The sequence below is a fragment of the Gigantopelta aegis genome, chromosome 15 (assembly GCF_016097555.1).
Source record: "Gigantopelta aegis isolate Gae_Host chromosome 15, Gae_host_genome, whole genome shotgun sequence".
NCBI classification, from domain to species: Eukaryota; Metazoa; Mollusca; class Gastropoda; order Neomphalida; family Peltospiridae; genus Gigantopelta; species Gigantopelta aegis.
Window position 1 is genome coordinate 12,646,012 of NC_054713.1, and position 27,596 is coordinate 12,673,607.

Sequence of the window (27,596 nt, forward strand, 5' to 3'; positions counted from 1 at the left end):
GTGTGGCGATCTCTGAAAATTTGCATAGCAATTCGCGACGCGATACTGAACAAAATACCGTATTCCCTTCACTGTGATGAGGGGTGGGGCTACCATAATCTAGAAACCCTGTGTTGCATGGCAATAGTAGTTATTTACTAGCCCAACATTGAATATCACTATTCCATACCAGTGGGGCTACACATAATCTAGAAGCCCTGTTGTGCATGGCAATAGTAGTTATTTACTAGCCCAACATTGAATATCACTAGCCATGAAATATGGGGCTAACATAATCTAGAAGCCCTGTGTGTGCATGACAATAGTAGTTATTTACTAGCCCAACATTGAATATCACTAGCCATGGGAGTGGGGCTACCATAATCTATGAAGCCCTGCATAAAGAAATTCTGCGGCAACAGGAGTGCTATTTAGGGAGATTCACGCCCAAAACTATTGTTTATGCTTTAGAAGAAAATGGCGTCATCACAGGCAACATGTTGGAAGACATCATGGTGAGTAATGGGGCGGGACGTAGCCCAGTGGTAAAGGTAATAATGATAATAATGTCACCTAAAGAGGGATATATAGACCATTAAAAAGACTGACAATAATCTAGCTTGGGTTGGGGGCAGGATATAGTTATTTAATAGCCCAACATTGAATATCACTGCAACATGGGAGTGGGGCTACCATAATCTAGAAGCCCTGTCGTGCATGGCAATAGTAGTTATTTACTAGCCCAACATTGAATATCACTAGCCATGGGGGTGGGGCTACCATAATCTAGAAGCCCTGTCGTGCATGGCAATAGTAGTTATTTACTAGCCCAACATTGAATATCACTAGCCATGGGGGTGGGGCTACCATAATCTAGAAGCCCTGTCGTGCATGGCAATAGTAGTTATTTACTAGCCCAACATTGAATATCACTAACCATGGGGGTGGGGCTACCATAATCTAGAAGCCCTGTGTGCATGGCAATAGTAGTTATTTACTAGCCCAACATTGAATATCACTAACCATGGGGGTGGGGCTACCATAATCTAGAAGCCCTGTATTAGTTATTTACTAGCCCAACATTGAATATCACTAACCATGGGGGTGGGGCTACCATAATCTAGAAGCCCTGTCTGCATGGCAATAGTAGTTATTTACTAGCCCAACATTGAATATCACTAGCCATGGGGGTGGGGCTACCATAATCTAGAAGCCCTGTCTGGCATGGCAATAGTAGTTATTTACTAGCCCAACATTGAATATCACTAGCCATGGGGGTGGGGCTACCATAATCTAGAAGCCCTGTATTAGTTATTTACTAGCCCAACATTGAATATCATTAGCCATGGGGGTGGGGCTACCATAATCTAGAAGCCCTGCAAAATGCTTGTTTATTAAACTTTTAAATGTTTGAATTTTATATTTTATTTTAATGATTGTCATCTTGGGATACATACATGTACATGTATAATATTATGTAGTTTGATCAACATTATTGGGTTTTCTTTAGGTATCATTTTTTAATTTCTTTCTTTGGTATAGGCCCTGGCCCCATGCTTATAAAACGTTTAGAAACAAAAATCAAGAAATTGGCCATGATTGGTGTAATCATTTTATGAATTGAAATAAAAATGATATATGGTTATAAAAATCCAGTCATCTTTTAAAAATTCAGCCCCAGGGTACATGTACATGTATGTATGTAGTAGGGAAGTATACCAAATATATGTCATGATAAACAATTATTTGTGCACATATTAAATTTATGTGACTAATGAGACTACGGTACATTCCATACCTTACCATAGGCATTGCATAACTACAGTTAGATATATAATTAGATATATTTCCCACCAAACTCCATAAATGCAGTTACCAGAGATTTATCCAGGCATTCTATTTAATGTGTTAATATTCTTGTAATCATCATGTCTGATGACTTAATTTAACAATGATGCTTTGTATCATTCAGTTGCCGTAAAGGGACAGACCCTAGTTTCAACCCATGAAAATTAACACTAAGTTTAGTTAATCTACAAACCTGTAACACATTGGGATAAAGTTACAACAGAGTGAAACAAGAGTATGTGACTTTGAAATGGTGAAATACCCTCTAAAAATAGAGTAAAACTTGATTCCATAACTGTTACTTGTCGGATGCCTGTGTGTTTTCAAAAATATGAGAAATACATGTTGTGATATTAAAAACACCAGGATGACTTAAACACTTTGAATGTATGGAAATGAATAATCTAAACAATAAAATCTAAGTAAAGTATCAGTTATCAAAAACGGCTCGAATAGTAAGAAATATGCCTTAGTGTTTAAAAACTAGGGTACATTGTATCAATGTATGTCCCTATAAGAAATCCCGGTTATAATTAAATCGCACTCATTTTTCCAATCCCATCAGCTATGGAACCCTACTGAAAAACCTGGATAAATTCCAGGTAAAAATCCCTTTACATGACATACATGTACCTTTGTATGTATTTTTTCCAATAGTCCCTAACAAAAGTTGAGTAGTATATTATTTTTTATAACTTTTTAGGCAGAGAGTACACCAACAGACAAGAAGAGGGAACTGTTGAACATATTACCACGGAGAGGGAAGGAGGCGTTTGATATGTTTTACGAAATTCTCGTCAGTAACAAGGAAGGATCAGCGGCTGATATTTTAAAGCCAGAGTTGTCGAAGCAGAGAATTGCTACGGAGAAAAGAAACCTAGCTGTTGTTCGACGAGCCGAAGGATGTACTCCGTCAGTGGTGACCGTACCCACAGATGATGACGATGATAATGATCTGCCAGAAAGTGAGTCTTCCCTAGCAATCAAAATGGTTGGACTTTTGTTATTGCTAGGCTCCGACTGTCAGCTGTGACAATGAAGTTGGTCAAGTTGACAGTTGCGTTGTACTCCCAAACTCCCGACTTACGACGGGTGTGCTCAGATTAACAACTAATTGGTTGTAGAAGTCGTATATGATGAAAAATGAAAGTTGTAACAGCACTCAGACTGGGAACTGGACAGTTGTAGAAGTCGTGGGAGCAGAAAGTTGACCATCTTTGTTGTAGCAGTGGGTAGTTTGAGAATAGCATAAGCTGCAAATTTAGCAGGATTTGGTTACTCGGCAAATCCCGTAAAACGTATAAGAATATGAGGAATCCCATGACATTTATGTTACACAGGACTTCTAGAATTTTTTTTAAATCCACTAGCCATGGGATCATTGATTTTTATAATTTACTAGCCGCGATTAAAAATTCACTAGCCCTACTTTACTTTAAGTTAATACAATTTTACTAAATTATAGTAATAATCAGATATGTCACCTAAAGAAGGAGATAAAACTTAAAAACACTAACATTGGGGGTTGGGGTAGGGTCAAGATATTCATATTTACAAAATAGACTGCAACGTTTGACAATTTTATTTTCAGTAACCATCGGACATGCATGGCAATAGTAATTTACTAGCCCAACATTGAATATCACTTGCCATGGGAGTGGGGCTACCATATCCTAGAAGCCCTGTGTTACAGCATGTTTATGATTTCAGCAGTATGCTAAAAACAAATCTTCCATGAATATTATGTGACATATTCAGGTTGACAATGAACCATAAACACTTCAACAATCCAATAGTTGCTTAATACCCTCTCCATAAAGTAACATTGACTACATCACGCCCTCCTCCCTCCCCTGTCTTTTCGCTGTCACTCTCCAGGCGTTCTGGCAAAAAATAATTTAAGGGTATGTAATACAAACAAAACGTAAATTGTAATTGAAATTGGACATGCACATACGTGTAGATGTACTTTGATGAATTTTAAACAGTGGTTCTTATACTATAATCTTTCTTGACATAAAAAGATGTATCTATTAATTTCCAAGAGTTTAGGGTACATAATTTTACCATACGCAGCCTCTGCTTACATGCAGGGTTTCTGCCAGAGGGTAAAATGGGTATGATGCCATACCCAAATTTGTTTGCAGATTTTATTTTTTTAAGTAAATTTTTTGACAAAATTAATTACTCTTATCATTACTGTATGATTTTCTTAACCCTAACCTTAAACTTAAGCCATTTTCTTTCGTGGAGAAGTCTCCCCCCCCCCCCCCCCCCCCCCCCCCCTCCCACATACCCCATGTTGACTGTGGTTGCATTCAATTCCATAGTGCCATACTCAAACATTTCTTTCTAGTAGAAATACTGACATGTACATGTGTACTTATTGGATTTTCTCTCTGTATTTTTGTTTCTTTTTTTTTTTAATAATTAAATACAACTAATAATCACATGTGAAAGAAGAAAATGGTCATGGATGACTGCATTTTATTTTATGAATAAAAATAAACCATGTTTTAGAAACATTATGTACATGTTGTGGCCCTTGACAAACATCCTGTTCCTCCCCCATAACATTTTGTGGGACATCCCTTAATACTCCCTCCACTTTCCCACCCCCTAAAGCATTAAATAATTGTAGGCTAGCTCTGCCATTCACCAAATTGACCAGTTGCTAAATTTTAAGAATAGGAAATGTTATATTAATTTGGTAAAAAAATTGTGTAATGATTGATATTTTGTTGGAAATTAACTGTGGGTTTTGCATTTTAAAAAGAGAAAGAAATTTGGTGATTATTTTTGCTAACCCAGAGCTAGCCCTGTTGTTAAACAAAACTTAACTTTGTTTGTTTGTTACATTCTTCAGTATGGCCTGATGAGAACCTGATATCAAAAAAAGTTACAGTAAAGGTCTGTGAGGAATCGGGGCAGATGTATGAGAGGTTTATCAAATCCAGCTCGGACAGTGGAAAGGTATACCCCCACATATCTCTCCCTCCCTTCCTCTCCCTCATCTCTCTCTCTCTCTCTCTCTCTCTCTCTCTCTCTCTCTCTCTCTCTCTCTCTCTCTCTCTCTCTCTCTAAACACTCCCTCCTTCCCTCCCTCCCTCCCTCCCCCTCTCTCTCTCTCTCTATAAACACTCACTCCCTCCCCCTCCCTCTTCTCTCTCTCTCTCTCTCTCTCTGTCTCTCTCTCTCTCTCTCTCTCTCTCTCTCTCTCTCTCTCTCTCTCTCTCTCTCTCTCTCTGTGTGTGTGTGTCTCTCTCCCTCCCTTCCTCTCCCTCATCTCTCTCTCTCTCCCTCCCTTCCTCTCCCTCATCTCTCTCTCTCTCTCTCTCTCTCTCTCTCTCTCTCTCTTCTCTCTCTCTCTCTCTCTCTCTCTCTTGCTCTCTCTCTCTCTCTCTCTAAACCCTCACTCCCTCCCCCTCCCTCTCTGCTCTCTCTCTCTAAACAATTTCACAAAATTTTGTTTAACGACAGTACTAAAGCACAATGTGCCCACTAACCGGGATCGATCCTAAACTGACTGAACATCAAGCAGGGGCGGATTATACTTTAGGTATTACTAAACAATATGCAATCTAATTAAAACTAGCTCCACTATTACATGTGGATCTAACAGCAGCCCGTTGGAGCTCATGTCCACCAATCAAAACCTTACTTACAGAATCATGTCAGTGATTTGAAAAGAATTTGAAAATATTCCAAATTATCCTGAGGGTATACAACATGTTTTGTGTGAATTATGAATGCCTTAAAACATGTTTTAATTTATAAAATAAATAATTTGTAATGTAAAACTGAAGACTGATTTAGTTGGGTTTTTTTTAATAAATAAATAATTTGTAATGTAAAATTGAAGTCTGATAACCCATCCCGTACATATTGGTATGGTTCACTGTACTGCAGCCACTAAAATTGACTCACCCGATATTTTTAGAATTTGTATGCTCCCAAATAATGTTATAAAAGGCGAAGTGTGATTGGTCGATATTTAAATTATTATTTACAGACAAAATGACACCTGGACATGGTAGTCTATGCATTGCTGTTAGATCTACTAGTAGACCAGTAGAACTAATTTTAATCAGATTGAACAATATGTAAATGTTTATAATTTGAAATTATAAATTTTACAGGTTACCTCAAAGAGAGAGAGAGAGTTTTTTAGCTGGGGTGGGGGGAGTCTGTGCAACTGGGAAACCCCCAATAATCCACTCCTTTAAGGTTGTACTATACCAAATAAAATTCCATAGGCGACATTATATGCAATAAATATCAGTAAACCCCTACCTCAAAGTATTAACTGAAGAAAATATGGTACCTTTCACAGCTCATTTTTGGTATAACCAGATGTTTTTACAACACCCCTAGTTTCGCACAAAATTTGAGTACTTTTCTTTTACAGGTACCCCATACATGTTCCAAGCACAAAGCTACTTGACACAATGGTACTAGATGAAATAAAATTGCATACATTTTTTTTTTTTTACAACCAACACACTCACATTTACCACCAATCACAGGACTTGTGATGTTAACTTCTCTATGAAAAGTTTGGTGCACCTCGAACTTTGACCCAGCCGGAAGTGCGAGTGCTTTACCACTGGGCCATGTCCCGCCACTTACCTTAACAATGACAGAAACCTCAGGATGGTCTGTCTGTAATGTGCTGTGATATTCAACATTAACCGGCCACTTTACCACTGAGCCATGTCCCGCCACTTACCTTAACAATGACAGAAACCTCAGGATGGTCTGTCTGTAATGTGCTGTGATATTCAACATTAACCGGCCACTTTACCACTGGGCCATGTCCCACCACTTACCTTAACAATGACAGAAACCTCAGGATGGTCTGTCTGTAATGTGCTGTGATATTCAACATTAACCGGCCACTTTACCACTGGGCCATGTCCCGCCACTTACCTTAACAATGACAGAAACCTCAGGATGGTCTGTTTGTAATGTGCTGTGATATTCAACATCAACCGGCCACTTTACCACTGGGCTATGTCCCGCCACTTACCTTAACAATGACAGAAACCTCAGGATTGTCTGTCTGTAATGTGCTGTGATATTCAACATTAACCAGCCACTTTACCACTGGGCCATGTCCCGCCACGTACCTTAACAATGACAGAAACCTCAGGATGGTCTGTTTGTAATGTGCTGTGATATTCAACATTAACCAGCCACTTTACCACTGGGCCATGTCCCGCCACGTACCTTAACAATGACAGAAACCTCAGGATGGTCTGTTTGTAATGTGCTGTGATATTCAACATTAACCAGCCACTTTACCACTGGGCCATGTCCCGCCACGTACCTTAACAATGACAGAAACCTCAGGATGGTCTGTTTGTAATGTGCTGTGATATTCAACATTAACCAGCCACTTTACCACTGGGCCATGTCCCGCCACGTACCTTAACAATGACAGAAACCTCAGGATGGTCTGTCTGTAATGTGCTGTGATTCAACATTAACCGGCCACTTTACCACTGGGCTATGTCCCGCCACTTACCTTAACAATGACAGAAACCTCAGGATGGTCTGTTTGTAATGTGCTGTGATATTCAACATTAACCGGCCACTTTACCACTGGGCCATGTCCCGCCACGTACCTTAACAATGACAGAAACCTCAGGATGGTCTGTCTGTAATGTGCTGTGATATTCAACATTAACCGGCCACTTTACCACTGGGCTATGTCCCGCCACTTACCTTAACAATGACAGAAACCTCAGGATGGTCTGTTTTTAATGTGCTGTGATATTCAACATTAACCGGCCACTTTACCACTGGGCTATGTCCTGCCACGTACCTTAACAATGACAGAAACCTCAGGATGGTCTGTTTGTAATGTGCTGTGATATTCAACATTAACCGGCCACTTTACCACTGGGCTATGTCCTGCCACTTACCTTAACAATGACAGAAACCTCAGGATGGTCTGTCTGTAATGTGCTGTGATATTCAACATTAACCGGCCACTTTACCACTGGGCTATGTCCCGCCACTTACCTTAACAATGACAGAAACCTCAGGATGGTCTGTCTGTAATGTGCTGTGATATTCAACATTAACCGGCCACTTTACCACATGGCTATGTCCTGCCACTTACCTTAACAATGACAGAAACCTCAGGATGGTCTGTCTGTAATGTGCTGTGATATTCAACATTAACCGGCCACTTTACCACTAGGCCATGTCCCGCCACTTACCTTAACAATGACAGAAACCTCAGGATGGTCTGTCTGTAATGTGCTGTGATATTCAACATTAACCGGCCACTTTACCACTGGGCTATGTCCCGCCACTTATCTTAACAATGACAGAAACCTCAGGATGGTCTGTCTGTAATGTGCTGTGATATTCAACATTAACCGGCCACTTTACCACTGGGCCATGTCCCGCCACTTACCTTAACAATGACAGAAACCTCAGGATGGTCTGTCTGTAATGTGCTGTGATATTCAACATTAACCGGCCACTTTACCACTGGGCCATGTCCCGCCACTTACCTTAACAATGACAGAAACCTTAGGATGGTCTGTCTGTAATGTGCTGTGATATTCCACATTAACCGGCCACTTTACCACTGGGCTATGTCCCGCCACTTACCTTAACAATGACAGAAACCTCAGGATGGTCTGTTTGTAATGTGCTGTGATATTCAACATAACCGGCCACTTTACCACTGGGCCATGTCCCGCCACTTACCTTAACAATGACAGAAACCTCAGGATGGTCTGTCTGTAATGTGCTGTGATTCAACATCAACCGGCCTCAGTGGCGCAGTGGTTAAGCTATCGGACTACAGGCTGGCAGGTGCAGGGTTTGTAGCCCAGTACCGGCTCCAACCCAGAGTGAGTTCTTAAGAGCTCAATGGGTAGGTGTAATGCCACTACGCCCTCTTCTCTCTCACTAACCACCTAACAAGTAAACCACTGTCTTGGACATATAGCCCAGATAGCTGAGTTGTGCACCCAAGACAGCCTGCTTGAACCTTAATTGAATTATAAGCACGAAAATAAGTTGAAATGAAATGATTTAACATTCGTTTTGTTTCTGGCTCACTCTAGACCTACAAACATCAGAGCAAGCCAAGAGGACTTGCATTAGTGATAAACAACGAGAAGTTTGAACTGGCAAGGAAGAATGGCTACAAGCTTCAAGATCGAGATGGAACCGACATTGACCAGTTCACAGTTGATCAGCTGTTAGAGCAGCTGAGCTATACAGTTTACATCAAGGAAGATTTGACAGCTGAGGTACATACAATTTACTTATCCTATAACTTACCCATGATATCCACGTGATATTAACTTGGTTAATAATTATATGCAAATTTAAAGGTATATGCAACATTTCAAGGTCTCAGTAATAAGGTGTCGCTGTGAATGTGTCATTTGTTTACAAGTCATCAAGGCGTCAAAGTAATGTGTGTTAATGATGATGATGTCATATCATCGATGGAGGCGACTTTAGTACTGTAATTTATTAAATATCGAATGAAAAAGTCATTTTAGAAGTGTTATAGGATAAATAGAATTCACTACTTGTGTTTTTTAATATGTAAAATATCAACCTCATCTAGTTAATCGGTATTTATCAACATTGGTAATACCAATTAACATAGACTTGTTAATACATCAGTGGTCACTTATAATAATGAGGAAAATATTTTTCATATTTTCTGTGGGAAATATTCTAAATAATCTCTTATAGAAATGGCAAATCACATATAAAGTATGCGGACAACTAACATATTGGTAATAATTGTAAGTGAAAGAGGATTTTGTTCAAATTAGAATTTGTTTTACTAAAATTAGTTTTCAGCGAAAAGCATAACTGGTGTGTTTATTGCAACAACACAGCATTGCATATGAAAATCTTTTTGCATGTGCATTGGATGCTCTCATCTCCATATAAAAGCAAACATTCTCTGTGTGTTCTGTCTATTTTTAATATGTCATGGTAAGTAATGTTAAACAATTGCTGTTTTATTGCCAAAAACCCAGTTGTGTTTTTTGTTTAAAACCACATTTTATTTTTATAAATACCAATGTTTGCTTTTATATGGAAATAAGTTGAAATGAAATGATTAATTCTAGGCCTGAGAACAAGAAGGGCCAATGTCATAATACTACGTTTTGGGAAAAATGCATTTGAAAGTTTATCACTGACTTTGGCTCAGAACATAGTGCTTGTGTGGCTTCCCTAATGTGCCGATGACTTTGGCCTTTATAGCATTGATAGAAACAGACATTTCCAGGTCAGTGGCAGGCTTATTTCAAAATAGCCTTTTTTTTTTACATTGGCCCTTATAGCTCTCGGCCCTAGAATTGATCATAGCTAAAGGGGCCCTCAAAGACTTGTTAGTTACGGTAATAAAAGCATTTGTGGTAAAGCATTCATACGTTTTTTGTTCCTTTCACTATAATGAGTCCTTGAAAACTGAGAAAAGAACCTGAAAAAAAACACCTTGAAAAAGCCCTTGAATGTTTTAAAAAAATTATGTACGAACCACAAGTATGCTAAGCATAAAGATGCTTTGTTATTTATTCCAGCGAGCTCTGTCCTGTACTACATCTAGTAAACTAGTCTGAGAGTGGCAGTCCTCTGAGGCACATAATGTGTTGTCCAGTAAAGGATCTCCTCAGAAGTGGCTGTCTTCCTCGAGACGAGGCACTGGATAGAGATTAATGGAATGAACCACAATTTTGCCAAATGTCCAATCGACTCTGCATTGTGCAGAGATAGTTAAAATAAGTTTGTTTTCTTTAATGACACCACTAGAGCACATTGATTTATTAATCATCATCAACATTTGGTAATTTTGACATATAGTCTAAGAGAGGAAACCCGCTACATTTTTCCATTAGTAACAAGGGATCTTTTATATGCACCATCCCACAGACAGGATAGCACATACCACAGCCTTTGATATACCAGTCGTCGTGCACTGTCTGGCACGATAAATAGCCCAATGGGCCCACCGACGACGCATCAAGCGAGTGCTTTACCACTGGGCTACGTCCCGCCCCTTTGCAGAGTCTTGATCATGGATAATGATTTTGTCGTTCAGATTGTATGATTTCAATTTCAGAAAATCCAAAGCACTGTAAAATATTACAGTCAGATTGACCACAGTTCGTACGACAGCTTTATTCTGTTTGTTCTCTCTCACGGAGAGAGCCAGAGTATATACGGAGTAGACGGGAAACTGGTACAGAAGGAGAAAATCACAGGAGCCTTCAACGGGAATAACTGCCAAACTCTTAGTGGGAAGCCCAAGCTGTTCTTTTTCCAAGCCTGCCAAGGGCGTAAGTGAATAATAATTATGATAAATGAATCACAATTGTTTTGGTGTAAACAATATTTATTTATTGGAGGGAACTGCATGTGTCATCACCATCTGTCTTGTCTGTCCAGATGTTTTTTGGACAATGCTGTTACAGATCAAGTTTGACTTTTGTGGCAATTTACCCATTTTTGACAGAGTTATGGTCCTTGAACGTAGGAGATACTGGTATAGTCTTGCTTTAATGAGATAACTCTGAATATTTTCTTGTTGCTCCCTCTGTAGTTAAATTAGTAAAATAGAGTTATTTCGTATCAAGACTACCAGTCAATAAAATCAAAATGGCGTCCATAATGCTGCAAGTGTCAATTTCTTACTATGGTATGTATTACAGTTTTATTTATTTCTGACCCAAATATTTATTTAATCGCACACAAAAATTGTCACTTTTTATTATTTCCAAAACACTTTTACTTTTCTTCTTACGTCAAATCAAACTGAAATTATTTACAAAAATGTTTATAAAAGGATGGGATGGACTATATATAGTTATTATTTTAAATTTGGGCTTTGACAAATTTTAAGTTGCAGTTCTCTTACTATCATCTATCAGTGTTCTCACTGGGTGAAAAATAAAGGAGGGCGGCCGATCGGCACCACACCCTTAAAAAACCCAAAATAACGAAAAGCAAAAAAAATGAAAAGCAAAAAAAAAAAAAAAAGGGGGGTGGGGGTCAAGTTTGGTTACCATATTGTTGTGTGTTGGTAGACTTGTGAAAAGGCATACTCCTTATTTTGGCTACAAAAAAGTGCAAAAAGTAAATATGAAAAACAAGCACTCGTCTTTTAAATGAACCGAAAATGATATCAGTCTGACATTCATGGACAGTTCCGGTTTTGCTGAACCAATCAGAGTTTTAATGTTATTATTTTTAATAGAGATTTCAAGATATACGAAAAACATAAAGGTATTTGTAAAGTGATCCCCTAATGTCGGATACAATTTTTGTTATTTCCATCTTCATCGAATGAATCGATCGCTGTGATAAAATAAGTTTCGTTTTTGTAAAGGCGGTGTATATATTATTTGGCACTCAAGATAAATGTTTTTAACGATAAACACTACCACTTCCGTTGTTTTGATAAGCGTTCATATCCCCCCAAAATGAAAAGTTTACAATATTTTACAAAGAATTGCTGAATAAACAGAATGACAGAAAGTAAAAATCATCAGTTACAACCAATTTATATCTGCAATGGAGGACAAAATATCAGACGATAGTTAGTGGAAACAAAAGACAGAATGACCGTTCTGATCACGTGACAAATTTGGCGCCAAATAAGTGAGGGTTTTTTCATTCGGAGATTGCCGAATCCGTAAAAAAAAAATCATTGCTCAAATAAAATATAACTTTTATTGTGTCTATTAAACATACAAATGGATACAGATATGGGGCAAAATAGAGGCTGTTAAAAATACTGTTAAATTACGTTATGGTAACTGTCGTAAATGTTTCGTCAATTGCTTTTTCGTACACAACGCGTCTTGTTTCCTTTGATGTCCAGTGTGCAGACTGATCATTGTTTTTTAGTGTGGAAAAAGTGCATTTGGAAATAGCGGAGATAGGTGCTGGAAAATAAAGAGGAGCGCACAAAAATAAAGGAGGGCGGCAAAATGGAATAGCGGGGCGGGGCGCCCCGCTTAAATGGAGCAGTGAGAACACTGATCTATAAATTAAAAGTTATAAAAGTTTATCCATTAATTTCTAAGATTTTAGGGTATGTATTTTTTTTTAACCCTCCTTACCCTCTGGCAGGAACCCAGACTTTCACTATTTACTCCAAAATTTGGAAATTGTCGTAAATCCCATTTTAGAAATGAACTCTTCATTTGGTTTTTATAATTTATTTATAGAAAATAAGGACCCTGGTGCACCCATTGCCTCAGCTGAACCAGTTAGCAGTAGCAGTGGCAATGAACCTGATAACTTGGAGGTTTCACTAAAGAAGATGAAAAATCTAACATTAAATAAAACCTCAGCTGATGTGTCGAAAGATGACACTGTGGCCGATGTCAAGAGAGAGACCTCAGTACCAGCCGGAGGAGATGTCTTCATAGCATCGGCCACTATTCCAGGTAAAAAAACCAAAAAAACACAAACAAATATTCCAAGTCACTATGTAATACGACTCGTAGTCGTGATTTATTGTAGTCACCATTTACTTGTAGTCACTGTTTACTTGTAGTCACCGTTTACTTGTAGGATACTTGTAGTCACAGTTTACTTGTAGTTGTAGTGTACTTGTAGTCATGGTTTACTTATAATTGTGGTTTACTTGTAGTTGTGGTTAACCTATAGTCGTGGTTTACTTGTAGTTGTGGTTGAATTATAGTCATGATTTACTTGTAGTTGTGGTTAACCTATAGTTGTGGTTTACTTGTTGTTGTAATTAAATTATAGTCATGCTTTACTTGTAGTTGTGGTTGACCTATAGTTGTGGTTTACTTGTAGTTGTGGTTAACCTATAGTTGTGGTTTACTTGTAGTTGTAATTTACTTGTAGTTGTAGTTTACTTGTAGTCGCGGTTTACTTGTAGTTGTGGTTAACCTATAGTTGTGGTTTACTTGTAGTTGTGGTTAACCTATAGTTGTGGTTTACTTGTAGTTGTAATTTACTTGTAGTTGTAGTTTACTTGTAGTCGTGGTTTACTTGTAGTTGTGGTTTACTTGTAGTTGTGGTTAACCTATAGTTGTGGTTTACTTGTAGTTGTGGTTAACCTATAGTTGTGGTTTACTTGTAGTTGTGGTTAACCTATAGTTGTGGTTTACTTGTAGTTGTGGTTTACTTGTAGTTGTGGTTAACCTATAGTTGTGGTTTACTTGTAGTTGTGGTTTACTTGTAGTTGTGGTTAACCTATAGTTGTGGTTTACTTGTAGTTGTGGTTGACCTATAGTTGTAATTTACTTGTAGTTGTGGTTAACCTATAGTTGTGGTTTACTTGTTGTTGTAATTAAATTATAGTCATGCTTTACTTGTAGTTGTGGTTGACCTATAGTTGTGGTTTACTTGTAGTTGTGGTTAACATATAGTTGTGGTTTACTTGTAGTTGTAATTTACTTGTAGTTGTAGTTTACTTGTAGTCGCGGTTTACTTGTAGTTGTGGTTAACCTATAGTTGTGGTTTACTTGTAGTTGTGGTTAACCTATAGTTGTGGTTTACTTGTAGTTGTAATTTACTTGTAGTTGTAGTTTACTTGTAGTCGCGGTTTACTTGTAGTTGTGGTTTACTTGTAGTTGTGGTTAACCTATAGTTGTGGTTTACTTGTAGTTGTGGTTAACCTATAGTTGTGGTTTACTTGTAGTTGTGGTTAACCTATAGTTGTGGTTTACTTGTAGTTGTGGTTTACTTGTAGTTGTGGTTAACCTATAGTTGTGGTTTACTTGTAGTTGTGGTTTACTTGTAGTTAACCTATAGTTGTGGTTTACTTGTAGTTGTGGTTGACCTATAGTTGTAATTTACTTGTAGTTGTAAAGGCCAGGGTTTGTGTTATCCTGCCTGTGGGAAGCGCAAATAAAAGATCCCTTGCTGCTAATCGGAAGAGTAGCCCATGTAGTGGCGACAGCGGGTTTCCTCTCAAAATCTGTGTGGTCCTTAACCATATGTCTGACGCCATATAACCGTAAATAAAATGTGTTGAGTGTGTCATTAAATAAAACATTTCTTTCTTTTTTACTTGTAGTTGTAGTTTACTTGTAGTCGCAGGTTACTTGTAGTTGTGGTTGACCTATAGTTGTAGTTTACTTGTAGTTGTGGTTGAACTATAGATGTGGTTTACTTGTAGTTGTGGTAACCTATAGATGTGGTTTACTTGTAGTCACAGTTTACTTGTAGTTGTGGTCGACCTGTAGTCAGGGTTTACTTGTAGTTGTGGTTGACCTATAGATGTGGTTTACTTGTAGTCACGGTTTAGTTGTAGTTGTGTTTAACCTATAGATGTGGTTTACTTGTAGTTGTGGTTAACCTATAGATGTGGTTTACTTGTAGTCACGGTTTACTTGTAGTTGTATTTAACCTATAGATGTGGTTTACTTGTAGTTGTGGTTAACCTATAGTTGTGGTTTACTTGTAGTTGTGGTTAACCTATAGTTGTGGTTTACTTGTAGTTGTAATTTACTTGTAGTTGTAGTTTACTTGTAGTCGCGGTTTACTTGTAGTTGTGGTTTACTTGTAGTTGTGGTTAACCTATAGTTGTGGTTTACTTGTAGTTGTGGTTAACCTATAGTTGTGGTTTACTTGTAGTTGTGGTTTACTTGTAGTTGTGGTTTACTTGTAGTTGTGGTTAACCTATAGTTGTGGTTTACTTGTAGTTGTGGTTAACCTATAGTTGTGGTTTACTTGTAGTTGTGGTTGACCTATAGTTGTAATTTACTTGTAGTTGTAAAGGCCATGGTTTGTGTTATCCTGCCTGTGGGAAGCGCAAATAAAAGATCCCTTGCTGCTAATCTGAAGAGTAGCCCATGTAGTGGCGACAGCGGGTTTCCTCTCAAAATCTGTGTGGTCCTTAACCATATGTCTGACGCCATATAACCGTAAATAAAATGTGTTGAGTGTGTCGTTAAATAAAACATTTCTTTCTTTTTTACTTGTAGTTGTAGTTTACTTGTAGTCGCAGGTTACTTGTAGTTGTGGTTGACCTATAGTTGTAGTTTACTTGTAGTTGTGGTTGAACTATAGATGTGGTTTACTTGTAGTTGTGGTAACCTATAGATGTGGTTTACTTGTAGTCACAGTTTACTTGTAGTTGTGGTTGACCTATAGATGTGGTTTACTTGTAGTTGTGTTTGACCTATAGATGTGGTTTACTTGTACTTGTGGTTAACCTATAGATGTAGTTACTTGTAGTCACAGTTTACTTGTAGTTGTGGTCGACCTGTAGTCAGGGTTTACTTGTAGTTGTGGTTGACCTATAGATGTGGTTTACTTGTAGTCACGGTTTAGTTGTAGTTGTGTTTAACCTATAGATGTGGTTTACTTGTAGTTGTGGTTAACCTATAGATGTGGTTTACTTGTAGTCACGGTTTACTTGTAGTTGTGTTTAACCTATAGATGTGGTTTACTTGTAGTTGTGGTTAACCTATAGTTGTGGTTTACTTGTAGTTGTGGTTAACCTATAGTTGTGGTTTACTTGTAGTTGTAATTTACTTGTAGTTGTAGTTTACTTGTAGTCGCGGTTTACTTGTAGTTGTGGTTTACTTGTAGTTGTGGTTAACCTATAGTTGTGGTTTACTTGTAGTTGTGGTTAACCTATAGTTGTGGTTTACTTGTAGTTGTGGTTTACTTGTAGTTGTGGTTTACTTGTAGTTGTGGTTAACCTATAGTTGTGGTTTACTTGTAGTTGTGGTTAACCTATAGTTGTGGTTTACTTGTAGTTGTGGTTGACCTATAGTTGTAATTTACTTGTAGTTGTAAAGGCCATGGTTTGTGTTATCCTGCCTGTGGGAAGCGCAAATAAAAGATCCCTTGCTGCTAATCGGAAGAGTAGCCCATGTAGTGGCGACAGCGGGTTTCCTCTCAAAATCTGTGTGGTCCTTAACCATATGTCTGACGCCATATAACCGTAAATAAAATGTGTTGAGTGCGTCGTTAAATAAAACATTTCTTTCTTTTTTACTTGTAGTTGTAGTTTACTTGTAGTCGCAGGTTACTTGTAGTTGTGGTTGAACTATAGATGTGGTTTACTTGTAGTCACAGTTTACTTGTAGTTGTGGTTGACCTATAGATGTGGTTTACTTGTAGTTGTGTTTGACCTATAGATGTGGTTTACTTGTACTTGTGGTTAACCTATAGATGTAGTTACTTGTAGTCACAGTTTACTTGTAGTTGTGGTCGACCTGTAGTCAGGGTTTACTTGTAGTTGTGGTTGACCTATAGATGTGGTTTACTTGTAGTCACGGTTTAGTTGTAGTTGTGTTTAACCTATAGATGTGGTTTACTTGTAGTTGTGGTTAACCTATAGATGTGGTTTACTTGTAGTCACGGTTTACTTGTAGTTGTGTTTAACCTATAGATGTGGTTTACTTGTAGTTGTGGTTAACCTATAGTTGTGGTTTACTTGTAGTTGTGGTTAACCTATAGTTGTGGTTTACTTGTAGTTGTAATTTACTTGTAGTTGTAGTTTACTTGTAGTCGCGGTTTACTTGTAGTTGTGGTTTACTTGTAGTTGTGGTTAACCTATAGTTGTGGTTTACTTGTAGTTGTGGTTAACCTATAGTTGTGGTTTACTTGTAGTTGTGGTTTACTTGTAGTTGTGGTTTACTTGTAGTTGTGGTTAACCTATAGTTGTGGTTTACTTGTAGTTGTGGTTAACCTATAGTTGTGGTTTACTTGTAGTTGTGGTTGACCTATAGTTGTAATTTACTTGTAGTTGTAAAGGCCATGGTTTGTGTTATCCTGCCTGTGGGAAGCGCAAATAAAAGATCCCTTGCTGCTAATCGGAAGAGTAGCCCATGTAGTGGCGACAGCGGGTTTCCTCTCAAAATCTGTGTGGTCCTTAACCATATGTCTGACGCCATATAACCGTAAATAAAATGTGTTGAGTGTGTCGTTAAATAAAACATTTCTTTCTTTTTACTTGTAGTTGTAGTTTACTTGTAGTCGCAGGTTACTTGTAGTTGTGGTTGACCTATAGTTGTAGTTTACTTGTAGTTGTGGTTGAACTATAGATGTGGTTTACTTGTAGTTGTGGTAACCTATAGATGTGGTTTACTTGTAGTCACAGTTTACTTGTAGTTGTGGTTGACCTATAGATGTGGTTTACTTGTAGTTGTGTTTGACCTATAGATGTGGTTTACTTGTACTTGTGGTTAACCTATAGATGTAGTTACTTGTAGTCACAGTTTACTTGTAGTTGTGGTCGACCTGTAGTCAGGGTTTACTTGTAGTTGTGGTTGACCTATAGATGTGGTTTACTTGTAGTCACGGTTTAGTTGTAGTTGTGTTTAACCTATAGATGTGGTTTACTTGTAGTTGTGGTTAACCTATAGATGTGGTTTACTTGTAGTCACGGTTTACTTGTAGTTGTGTTTAACCTATAGATGTGGTTTACTTGTAGTTGTGGTTAACCTATAGTTGTGGTTTACTTGTAGTTGTGGTTAACCTATAGTTGTGGTTTATTTGTAGTTGTAATTTACTTGTAGTTGTAGTTTACTTGTAGTCGCGGTTTACTTGTAGTTGTGGTTTACTTGTAGTTGTGGTTAACCTATAGTTGTGGTTTACTTGTAGTTGTGGTTAACCTATAGTTGTGGTTTACTTGTAGTTGTGGTTTACTTGTAGTTGTGGTTTACTTGTAGTTGTGGTTAACCTATAGTTGTGGTTTACTTGTAGTTGTGGTTAACCTATAGTTGTGGTTTACTTGTAGTTGTGGTTGACCTATAGTTGTAATTTACTTGTAGTTGTAAAGGCCATGGTTTGTGTTATCCTGCCTGTGGGAAGCGCAAATAAAAGATCCCTTGCTGCTAATCGGAAGAGTAGCCCATGTAGTGGCGACAGCGGGTTTCCTCTCAAAATCTGTGTGGTCCTTAACCATATGTCTGACGCCATATAACCGTAAATAAAATGTGTTGAGTGCGTCGTTAAATAAAACATTTCTTTCTTTTTTACTTGTAGTTGTAGTTTACTTGTAGTCGCAGGTTACTTGTAGTTGTGGTTGAACTATAGATGTGGTTTACTTGTAGTCACAGTTTACTTGTAGTTGTGGTTGACCTATAGATGTGGTTTACTTGTAGTTGTGTTTGACCTATAGATGTGGTTTACTTGTACTTGTGGTTAACCTATAGATGTAGTTACTTGTAGTCACAGTTTACTTGTAGTTGTGGTCGACCTGTAGTCAGGGTTTACTTGTAGTTGTGGTTGACCTATAGATGTGGTTTACTTGTAGTCACGGTTTAGTTGTAGTTGTGTTTAACCTATAGATGTGGTTTACTTGTAGTTGTGGTTAACCTATAGATGTGGTTTACTTGTAGTCACGGTTTACTTGTAGTTGTGTTTAACCTATAGATGTGGTTTACTTGTAGTTGTGGTTAACCTATAGTTCTGGTTTACTTGTAGTTGTGGTTAACCTATAGTTGTGGTTTACTTGTAGTTGTAATTTACTTGTAGTTGTAGTTTACTTGTAGTCGCGGTTTACTTGTAGTTGTGGTTTACTTGTAGTTGTGGTTAACCTATAGTTGTGGTTTACTTGTAGTTGTGGTTAACCTATAGTTGTGGTTTACTTGTAGTTGTGGTTTACTTGTAGTTGTGGTTTACTTGTAGTTGTGGTTAACCTATAGTTGTGGTTTACTTGTAGTTGTGGTTAACCTATAGTTGTGGTTTACTTGTAGTTGTGGTTGACCTATAGTTGTAATTTACTTGTAGTTGTAAAGGCCATGGTTTGTGTTATCCTGCCTGTGGGAAGCGCAAATAAAAGATCCCTTGCTGCTAATCGGAAGAGTAGCCCATGTAGTGGCGACAGCGGGTTTCCTCTCAAAATCTGTGTGGTCCTTAACCATATGTCTGACGCCATATAACCGTAAATAAAATGTGTTGAGTGTGTCGTTAAATAAAACATTTCTTTCTTTTTTACTTGTAGTTGTAGTTTACTTGTAGTCGCAGGTTACTTGTAGTTGTGGTTGACCTATAGTTGTAGTTTACTTGTAGTTGTGGTTGAACTATAGATGTGGTTTCTTGTAGTTGTGGTAACCTATAGATGTGGTTTACTTGTAGTCAGTTTACTTGTAGTTGTGGTAACCTATAGATGTGGTTTACTTGTAATTGATGTTGAATTGTAGCAAATCTTCATATTTGGGCAACAATTATGGATTTTTTCTGGCAAAATGAACTGCCTTGAAAAATTCCCCACATGTATTTCCATCATTCAGCTCACAATATTAGTTGTAATCCATATAAAAATGCACAGTGATTCGTTTGGAATCCTATATAACTGTTTAAATAAACATTGTTATCCAGATTAAAAAATTTGTGTTTAACTCGGGCAAACATTAGCACCCCTCCCTCCCACAAAAGCGTGAGCCTGGTGAGATATGATGACTACATAAATTTCTTTATTTTCAGTCAGTGATAAAAAATATAGGTCACGTGACATAAGCCCAACTCGACTCGAATGTTTAAGACTAGATTTTCAATAAAGATACTCTTAAAATAATTTGTTTTAATACAGTATATACTTGTAAGTAAAGTTTGGTATCACAATAAAGATAAAAGAGATATTTATTTATGAATTAGAAGTTAGAAAAGCTTTTTGAATGTGACAAAATGATGTAGCTAATATCACTATATATTTCATTGCTATGTATATAATAAATATATATACATATACATATATACATTGTTTTTAGATTATTTATCATGGAGGAACACAAAGAAAGGAACATGGTTCATCCAGGCAATTGTCTACATCTTTCAGAATTTTGCTTACAAAGAAGATATCTCCAAACTGATGACCAAGGTAGGCGTGTGAACTGGGCGTGGTTTAGTGGTAAACTGCTTGACTGATGCACGGTCGTTGTAGGATCAATCCCCATCTGTGGGCCCATTGGTCGGCTATTGCTCATTTCAGCCAGTGTACCATGACTGGTATATCAAAGACCTGTCTGTGGGATGGTGCGTATCAAAGATCCCTAGCTACTAATGGAAAAATGTAGCATGTTTCCTCTCTAAAACACTTGATGCGCGGTCGGTCTGGGATCAATCCCCATTTGTGGGCCCATTAGGCTATTTCTCGTTCCAGCCAGTGCATCGTGACTGGTGTATCAAAGGTCGTGGTATGTACTACCCTGTCTGTGGGATGGTTCATATAAAAGATCCCTTGCTGCTCATTGAAAAGAAGTGGTAACAGCAGATTTCCTCTCAATATCTGTGTGGTCCTTAACCATATGTCTGATGCATATAACTGTAAATAAAATGTGTTGAGTGTGTCATTACTCCCCCCCCCCCCCTCCAACATTTCCTTCCTCTCTAAAAATATATGTCAAAACTACTGAATGTTTGACATCCAACAGCCGATGATTAATAAAAATGATCTGAGGTTTTGTTAAACATTCCTTTCCTCCTTTCCCTCCTTTCCCTCCCTCCCACTCTCTCTCTCTCTCTCTCTCTCTCTCTCTCTCTCTCTCTCTCTCTCTCTCTCTCTCTCTCTCTCTCTCTCTCTCTCTCCATACATACGTACATGTATATACATGTGTATATACATATATATGTATATATATATATATATATATATATATATATATATATATATACACACACACACACACACACAAACAAGAATTGAAATAACCATCAATAGTGTTGCCCTTAAAATTCAGATCAAGTTTATACAAAGCACTAAACATTCTTTTCCTTTCCTATTCCTCATTACTGTTTGTTTTTCAGGTCAACCGGCTGGTTGGCCGGGGTCGGACAGATTCCGGTTCAATGCAGGTGTCGACATACGAGTCACGGCTGTTGAAAGATTTCTACTTCTTCCCAGGCCTATGGTTATCATCATCAGAGACACCAGCAACTCTTTCTAACGTACAGCCTACTAGCTGAAACCATTTGACCTCTTGCTAACATCATAAACAAAGAAAATATTTAAATGTGTAATGTAGCTTTGTTGGAAAGTATTTAAGTAGGCAGGACTTTAGATTGCTCCAAAGCTGAGGCAATGAAAGGGTGTGCCCAAAATAAGCAAGCGGAAATGAAGTACAAACGTGCTAACCTCAAAACAATTCCTCTCAAAATCAGTGAATTAATTATTAAACTGTAATTATACATCTAGATCAAACTAACATGAAATGCATTTCTGAATATGTACAACTTTTTACCCATAGAGGACAATAGTAACATACAGGGCTTTAGATCAAGGCCGTATTTACACCTTGGGGGGCCCGGGGCACTCCAGGTTCTGGGGCCCCTCAACATAGAAATTAAATTACATGACAAATAAAACAATTATTACATTATAATTATTACATTTTTTTAATAAAGGAAGTCCTTAGTCTGGGGGGCCCCTCTGGCAGGAGGGCCCGGGGCAATTGCCCCCTTTGCCCCCTTAAGTTATAAATCCGGCACTGCTTTAGATTGCACCAAAGCCGAGTTGGTAAAGATCGAGTGGGCCCAAAGTAAGTATTCCCAGAATAAACAAGCCCAAATGAAGTATAAATAAGCAAACCTCTAAGCATTTCACCTCAAAATTAATGGAATGTTAAGCTGTAATCAGATTAATATTACTTGAAATTCATTTTTGAATATGTACAACTCTTTATCAACTTTTATTAACATTACTGCACTAAACAGACCTTGGTGTGTTCAGAACAGACAAAAAACCTGTTGTGCCAAAATTGGTGTGATCCAAAGCCCTGGTAGGGAAAACGTGTTGTAAAGTGTGTCACTTTTTTCACTGAGTAACCATTGTAAACTGACTAGAGTGTGTTCTGTATTGTGATTGGTTAATTACATTCTTTTTCCGGGATCAAATAGACAATAACACCCAGAAAGCTAATGATGTCATTAGAAAGTGACGTCATTAGCAATTGGAACAGGCGAAGTTGACGGTTCAAGGGTCTACAGTTAGATTGTAGCCAGGTATTTTTTTCAAGAAATGCCAAATATACAGTTAATTCTGTAGAAAAACAATTCAGTTTACAATGGACATAACCATATGGAGTTTTTAGATTTGCGGGTGTTATTGTCTATTTGATGTCCGCAAATGTTTCATTTCAAGCCGCGTTTTTGATAACTGAAATAATACTTTACTTAGATTTTTGGTTTAGATTATCCATTTTCGTACATTCGAAATGTTTTTGGTCATGCTGGTGATTTTAATATCACAAAATGTATTTCTCATATTTTTAAAAACGCACGTGCATCTGAGAAGTAACAGTTTTAGTCTATTTGTAGAGGGTATTTCACCATTACAAAGTCACAAACTCGGCTAGGTTTCACTCAATTGTAACTTTATCCAAATGTGTTACAGATGTGTAGATTAACTTAAAGGGACTGTCCTGAATTTACTTACTGACATTGTTTACACCTTTTTGAGAAACAGAGCCTTTTTAACAGCTGAAATAACATATTACATATATTTCCTTGTTTATAATAGCAGTTTCTTTATATACAATGTATTTGGTCAAAATGCATTTTATTTTTATTACATATTTTTTTCGTATGTATGAAATTATTGGGATGTTACATCCAGTCTGGGCTACTATAAACCTTAGCAAAACCTGAAACATATTGTACAGTTTACTGTGAAACCACTCTAACCCGGACACCATGGGCTCAAGTAAAAAATATGGTTTTAAGAGGTATCCGGTTTAGGCAGGTTCTCTTATTTAAAAATGGACCGTTAAAAAATAAAATCAGGTTTTGAGAGAATTCTATTTTTCAGAGGGTCTGGTTTTGAGAGGTTTCGCTAAATTTACAGATACTGCTGTTCTAAACAGTATTTAATACCAGTGTGTAATTTTAATGGTGGAGCAGATTTTAATGGTGGAGTGCATTTTAATGGAACTGTATAGTAGCAATTGAACATCTCTTCAGGGTTCTTACGCATCCTGGAAATCCTTCAATGATCTTGAATTTCATGATTTTAAAATCCAGGCCTGGAATGTCCTGGAAAAAGCATTAAATTTGATGATGTCCTGGAAATGTCCTGGAAATCTAGGCCAAAATGTGGTGGGTTTCTTTTTGTCCTCATAACCTGTCTAAATTCAGACAACAATTTTTTTATAAAAAACATTCATTGATAGAACATTTCATGTCATGGAAGATTTTTGAAATGTCCTGGAAAAGTCCTGGAAATATCCTTGAATTTGGAAGTTTTTTCATGTGTAAGAACCCTGCAGTCTTATTCCTTGAAAGAAATACCAGGCTACAAAGTGTAGATCCTTGAAAACTTTACTTTGCCTTGTGCCTGGTGGGCAGGATGTAACCTGTTGGTAAAGTGCTCGCTTGATGTGCGGTCGGTCTGGGATCGATCCCATTAGGTGGGCACTTTGGGCCATTTCTCGCTCTATCCAGTGCAGCATGACTGGTACGTCAACGGTAGTGGTATGAACTATCCTGTCTGTGGGATAGTGCATATAAAAGATCTCTTGCTACTGATGATTATAAGTCTAAGATTATATGTCAGAATTAACAAATGTTTGACATCCAATAGCCGATGATTAATAAATTAATGTGCTCAAATTGTGTCGTTAAACAAAACAATCATTTTGGTGCCAGCATTTAATGACGTCACTAATGTTTGTTACATACAAAATGTAATTTACAAATTGCATTTCAAAGACATCAAAATCATGCTGTACTATAGGCAAGTTGTAATTTGAGAAGTTCAGGGTGTTGAGGTTTTATTAATAAAAACAATGAATTGTTTGTAAACTATAGCATACTAAATTGCATGTAATTATCCGACTCATAAGGAAAAAGGAGATTTGAGATATCGCGAATTTATTTAGCTGTGGTGCAGGCATCAAATACACGTCATTCAATAATGAAATACAAAAAGTTGAAAGGCACTTTAAATAAGTTTTTACAACTTATTTAAATAGACTCATCATTATCTTAATAGATACATGTACATGCATCTCGATATTGTTTTACCAAACTACAGTTCTGTACTTTTAAAAAATGTATTAAATAATTTTCCGATCGGGCGGTTCAAAAGAATATATTATACAATTAATTTAATCAATTATTTTAATTTATTAATTATTCAAGTTAGCCCTGGAGGATAAAGGATTCGCAAAGGGGGGAGCGCCGGATTGACAGGGGGGAGCGGATTGACAGGCGGGTGGCCCATTCCGGTCAGTCCGGATTTCCACGGGGGGGGGGGGGGGGCGGGGGGGGGGGGGGGGGGAGGCCTCCTAACAGGCATCCCTATCGGCCCAAACCGCCAACGCCCTAACGCACCCAAAAAGCACCCTACCACGGCGTCCCCCCCCCCCCCCCCCCCCCCCCCCCCCCCCCCGGTTATCCATACAACACAGGTGGGCCGTACTTAAAATGAAATGAATGATATATGATGATGATTATGAAAAAGCCCGCGAGCCGCCGTCCGGGGTGGTGGTGAAACGTATATGTTATCGTTGTTGTTGTAGTATTTCGTGTAGAGGTTGATCCGATAATTGTGAGGTGTCCTCGCTGTTCTCCCCAAGCATTCGTGAGCTCTACACCCGAAGGGGTGCGTCACTTATACGGATGACAACCGTCATTGCTATATAAACCACACCAGTTATCTGTGGCTAAGACAGTGGGGATAATGTAGGGGTGAGAGAGATTATCTGCTCTTACGTTAAATGCCACTACCAACACCCCTGTGTTTGTTAATCTTTAAATGGTATATATCGTTTGAGTATTCATTCAGTATTTATTTTATAGTGATAAATATGTAATATTAATGCTTTGTCTGTTTATTTTTGAAATTACCATCGTCGATCATTGCGAGATATGAAAGAAGGTCGTATTTCAAAACAAACTAGCAACCTTCTCATTGGCTAATCTTGTTGTGAAGTCTCGGGGGCCATCCTCTACGAATGTCTGGCAATACGAAATACTCTATCCCGTTAAAGGAGAGGACAATTAAGGCATTTGGCCTGGTATGCATATTCAACGATATATAATGCACATTATTGCTTAATATCAGCACGTATAATCGTATAGTTAATTAATAAAACGGTTAAATGTGACGACTGTTATATATAACGGGCACAGCCATTTTGTACCATCTCAGTGAGTACGCCCTCTGGCGAGCTGGTGGTTACGTAATACTTAACGCGTCACGTCAGGAATGAGCCTTAGAACTAGAGAAACACAATCTACCTGGTTTTTGCGGGATGATAAATAGTCATACATTGCAATGTTCTGTAATAATACACATCCCAGTAAGCCAACAGTAAGTATATCCAGCACTATATATATTATTTTTCAATACAAAATAAAATACCATTGTCAAAGTGGCTACACAACAAGTCGAAACAATTAACAATGTTTTGCCCATGCATTAACCTACGTACTGAAATGATACACGGAGTGTTTTCTTAGTTAATTGGTCTATGCTGTTAGTTGCTTCTACCTTTGATTCCTGATTGGCAGGTGTGTATTTGATTGGTAACCAGACGAGCCAATTAATTGACGCTGTCTAGACACAAAAATACATACCGGTATTGTGGAATATTACCAGTCGCCCCTAAAATTGTAATGGACATGGTTTATTACTGTAAATAGTTCTGTAAAACTATTGATTAAGTAGATTTTTCCATCTAAAAACACAGAACTGACCAATTACGTAGTCCCAAAGAAAAGAAAATTATCACTTGGGTATTGTGGGCTGTCGTTTTTGCTCCAACGTAGCATATCAATAGGCGTAATAGTGTAAATTTTTCCTTTGGATTATTAAACAGAGAAAAACACTAACCCCATTTTTTTCCGTTAATGCAACTTGAAATATATTTAGTTAAATAGTTTATTATATTATTACGTCATTTATGCTGTTTTACAAGTCAGGTTGATCAAAGAGAAGCGCCTTGTCGAAAATTACTGCTTTTGTTTACACTGTACATACAGGAGATGGTCAGGAGCTGACGTCACTTCGCCCCAAGCTATCCCACCGGACGTTACAAAAACGAAACAAAATGGCTGCCCCCAGTTAGCAGGAATAATCATGTTTTTTTATTAACTCTAAAATTACGCGTTTTTCATTTGCTAGTGTCAGTATGTGTTGGTGGTCCGGGTATGCATCTTTCCAACACATAAGGCTCTTGTTGGAGTTGACCCTACCTTTAAGGTATAAGCACGCCCGCACACACACACCAGCTATCTGTGGATATCTAAGACAGTGGGGGTTGTGTGGTATGTGCTATCCTGTCTGCGGGCTGGTGTAGGACCTCTTGCTACTATAATGTAGCGGGTTTCGTCTTTATGTTTCAAAAGTACCACATATGTTTGACATCCAATAGCCAATGATTAATAAATCAATGTGCTCTAGTGGTGTCGTTCAACTTTTAAAACTTTTAAAACAAAGCTTACTATTTGTATTTATTTCAACTTATTTCCGTGCTCATATTTCAATTATGGTTCAAGCACGCTGTCCTGGACACGCGTCAGCCATCTGTGGCTAGTGAAAAGGCTGGGCGATGACCAGTTGATACCCGGATACGAACCCCGGTATCTACCCCGGTCTTAACCACCGACTACAGCAATGATTCGGGCATTTCTTGTGACGTCAGACCCCCACGCTATCTCGAGGTCAAGACGTGTCTGAACACGTTCTGGGATGACTCAGCGGGTTTGGCCTCTGCCTTCACCAGTGACTAACTCCGGAGCAGGGGGGGGGGGGGGGGGGGGGGGGTAAGTTTGAGGTGGGCGGAATTTGGAAAAAAGCCATTTAGTAAGGTCAACGCGAGCGCGGACCAAATAGC

At 38.0% G+C, this 27,596-nt stretch overlaps 1 protein-coding gene across 1 annotated transcript; it reads left to right on the forward strand.

Moving 5' to 3' along the window:
- Positions 1-433: 433 nt before the first annotated feature.
- Positions 434-22,724, forward strand: LOC121390247 (caspase-3-like). Its single transcript, XM_041522030.1, has 8 exons — positions 434-494; positions 2,531-2,792; positions 4,694-4,800; positions 8,916-9,104; positions 10,943-11,159; positions 13,053-13,274; positions 20,532-20,641; positions 21,568-22,724. The coding sequence occupies exons 1-8, from the start codon at positions 477-479 to the stop codon at positions 21,724-21,726; spliced, it is 1,284 nt and encodes a 427-aa protein (XP_041377964.1). The 5' UTR covers positions 434-476; the 3' UTR covers positions 21,727-22,724.
- Positions 22,725-27,596: the final 4,872 nt, after the last annotated feature.

Bases quoted from the DNA above. Each gene is read 5' to 3' on its own strand.
- LOC121390247 (XM_041522030.1), top strand. The intron at 2,793-4,693 runs GTGAGTCTTCCC...TACATTCTTCAG, and splicing joins TGATAATGATCTGCCAGAAA to TATGGCCTGATGAGAACCTG. The intron at 20,642-21,567 runs GTAGGCGTGTGA...TTTGTTTTTCAG, and splicing joins TCTCCAAACTGATGACCAAG to GTCAACCGGCTGGTTGGCCG.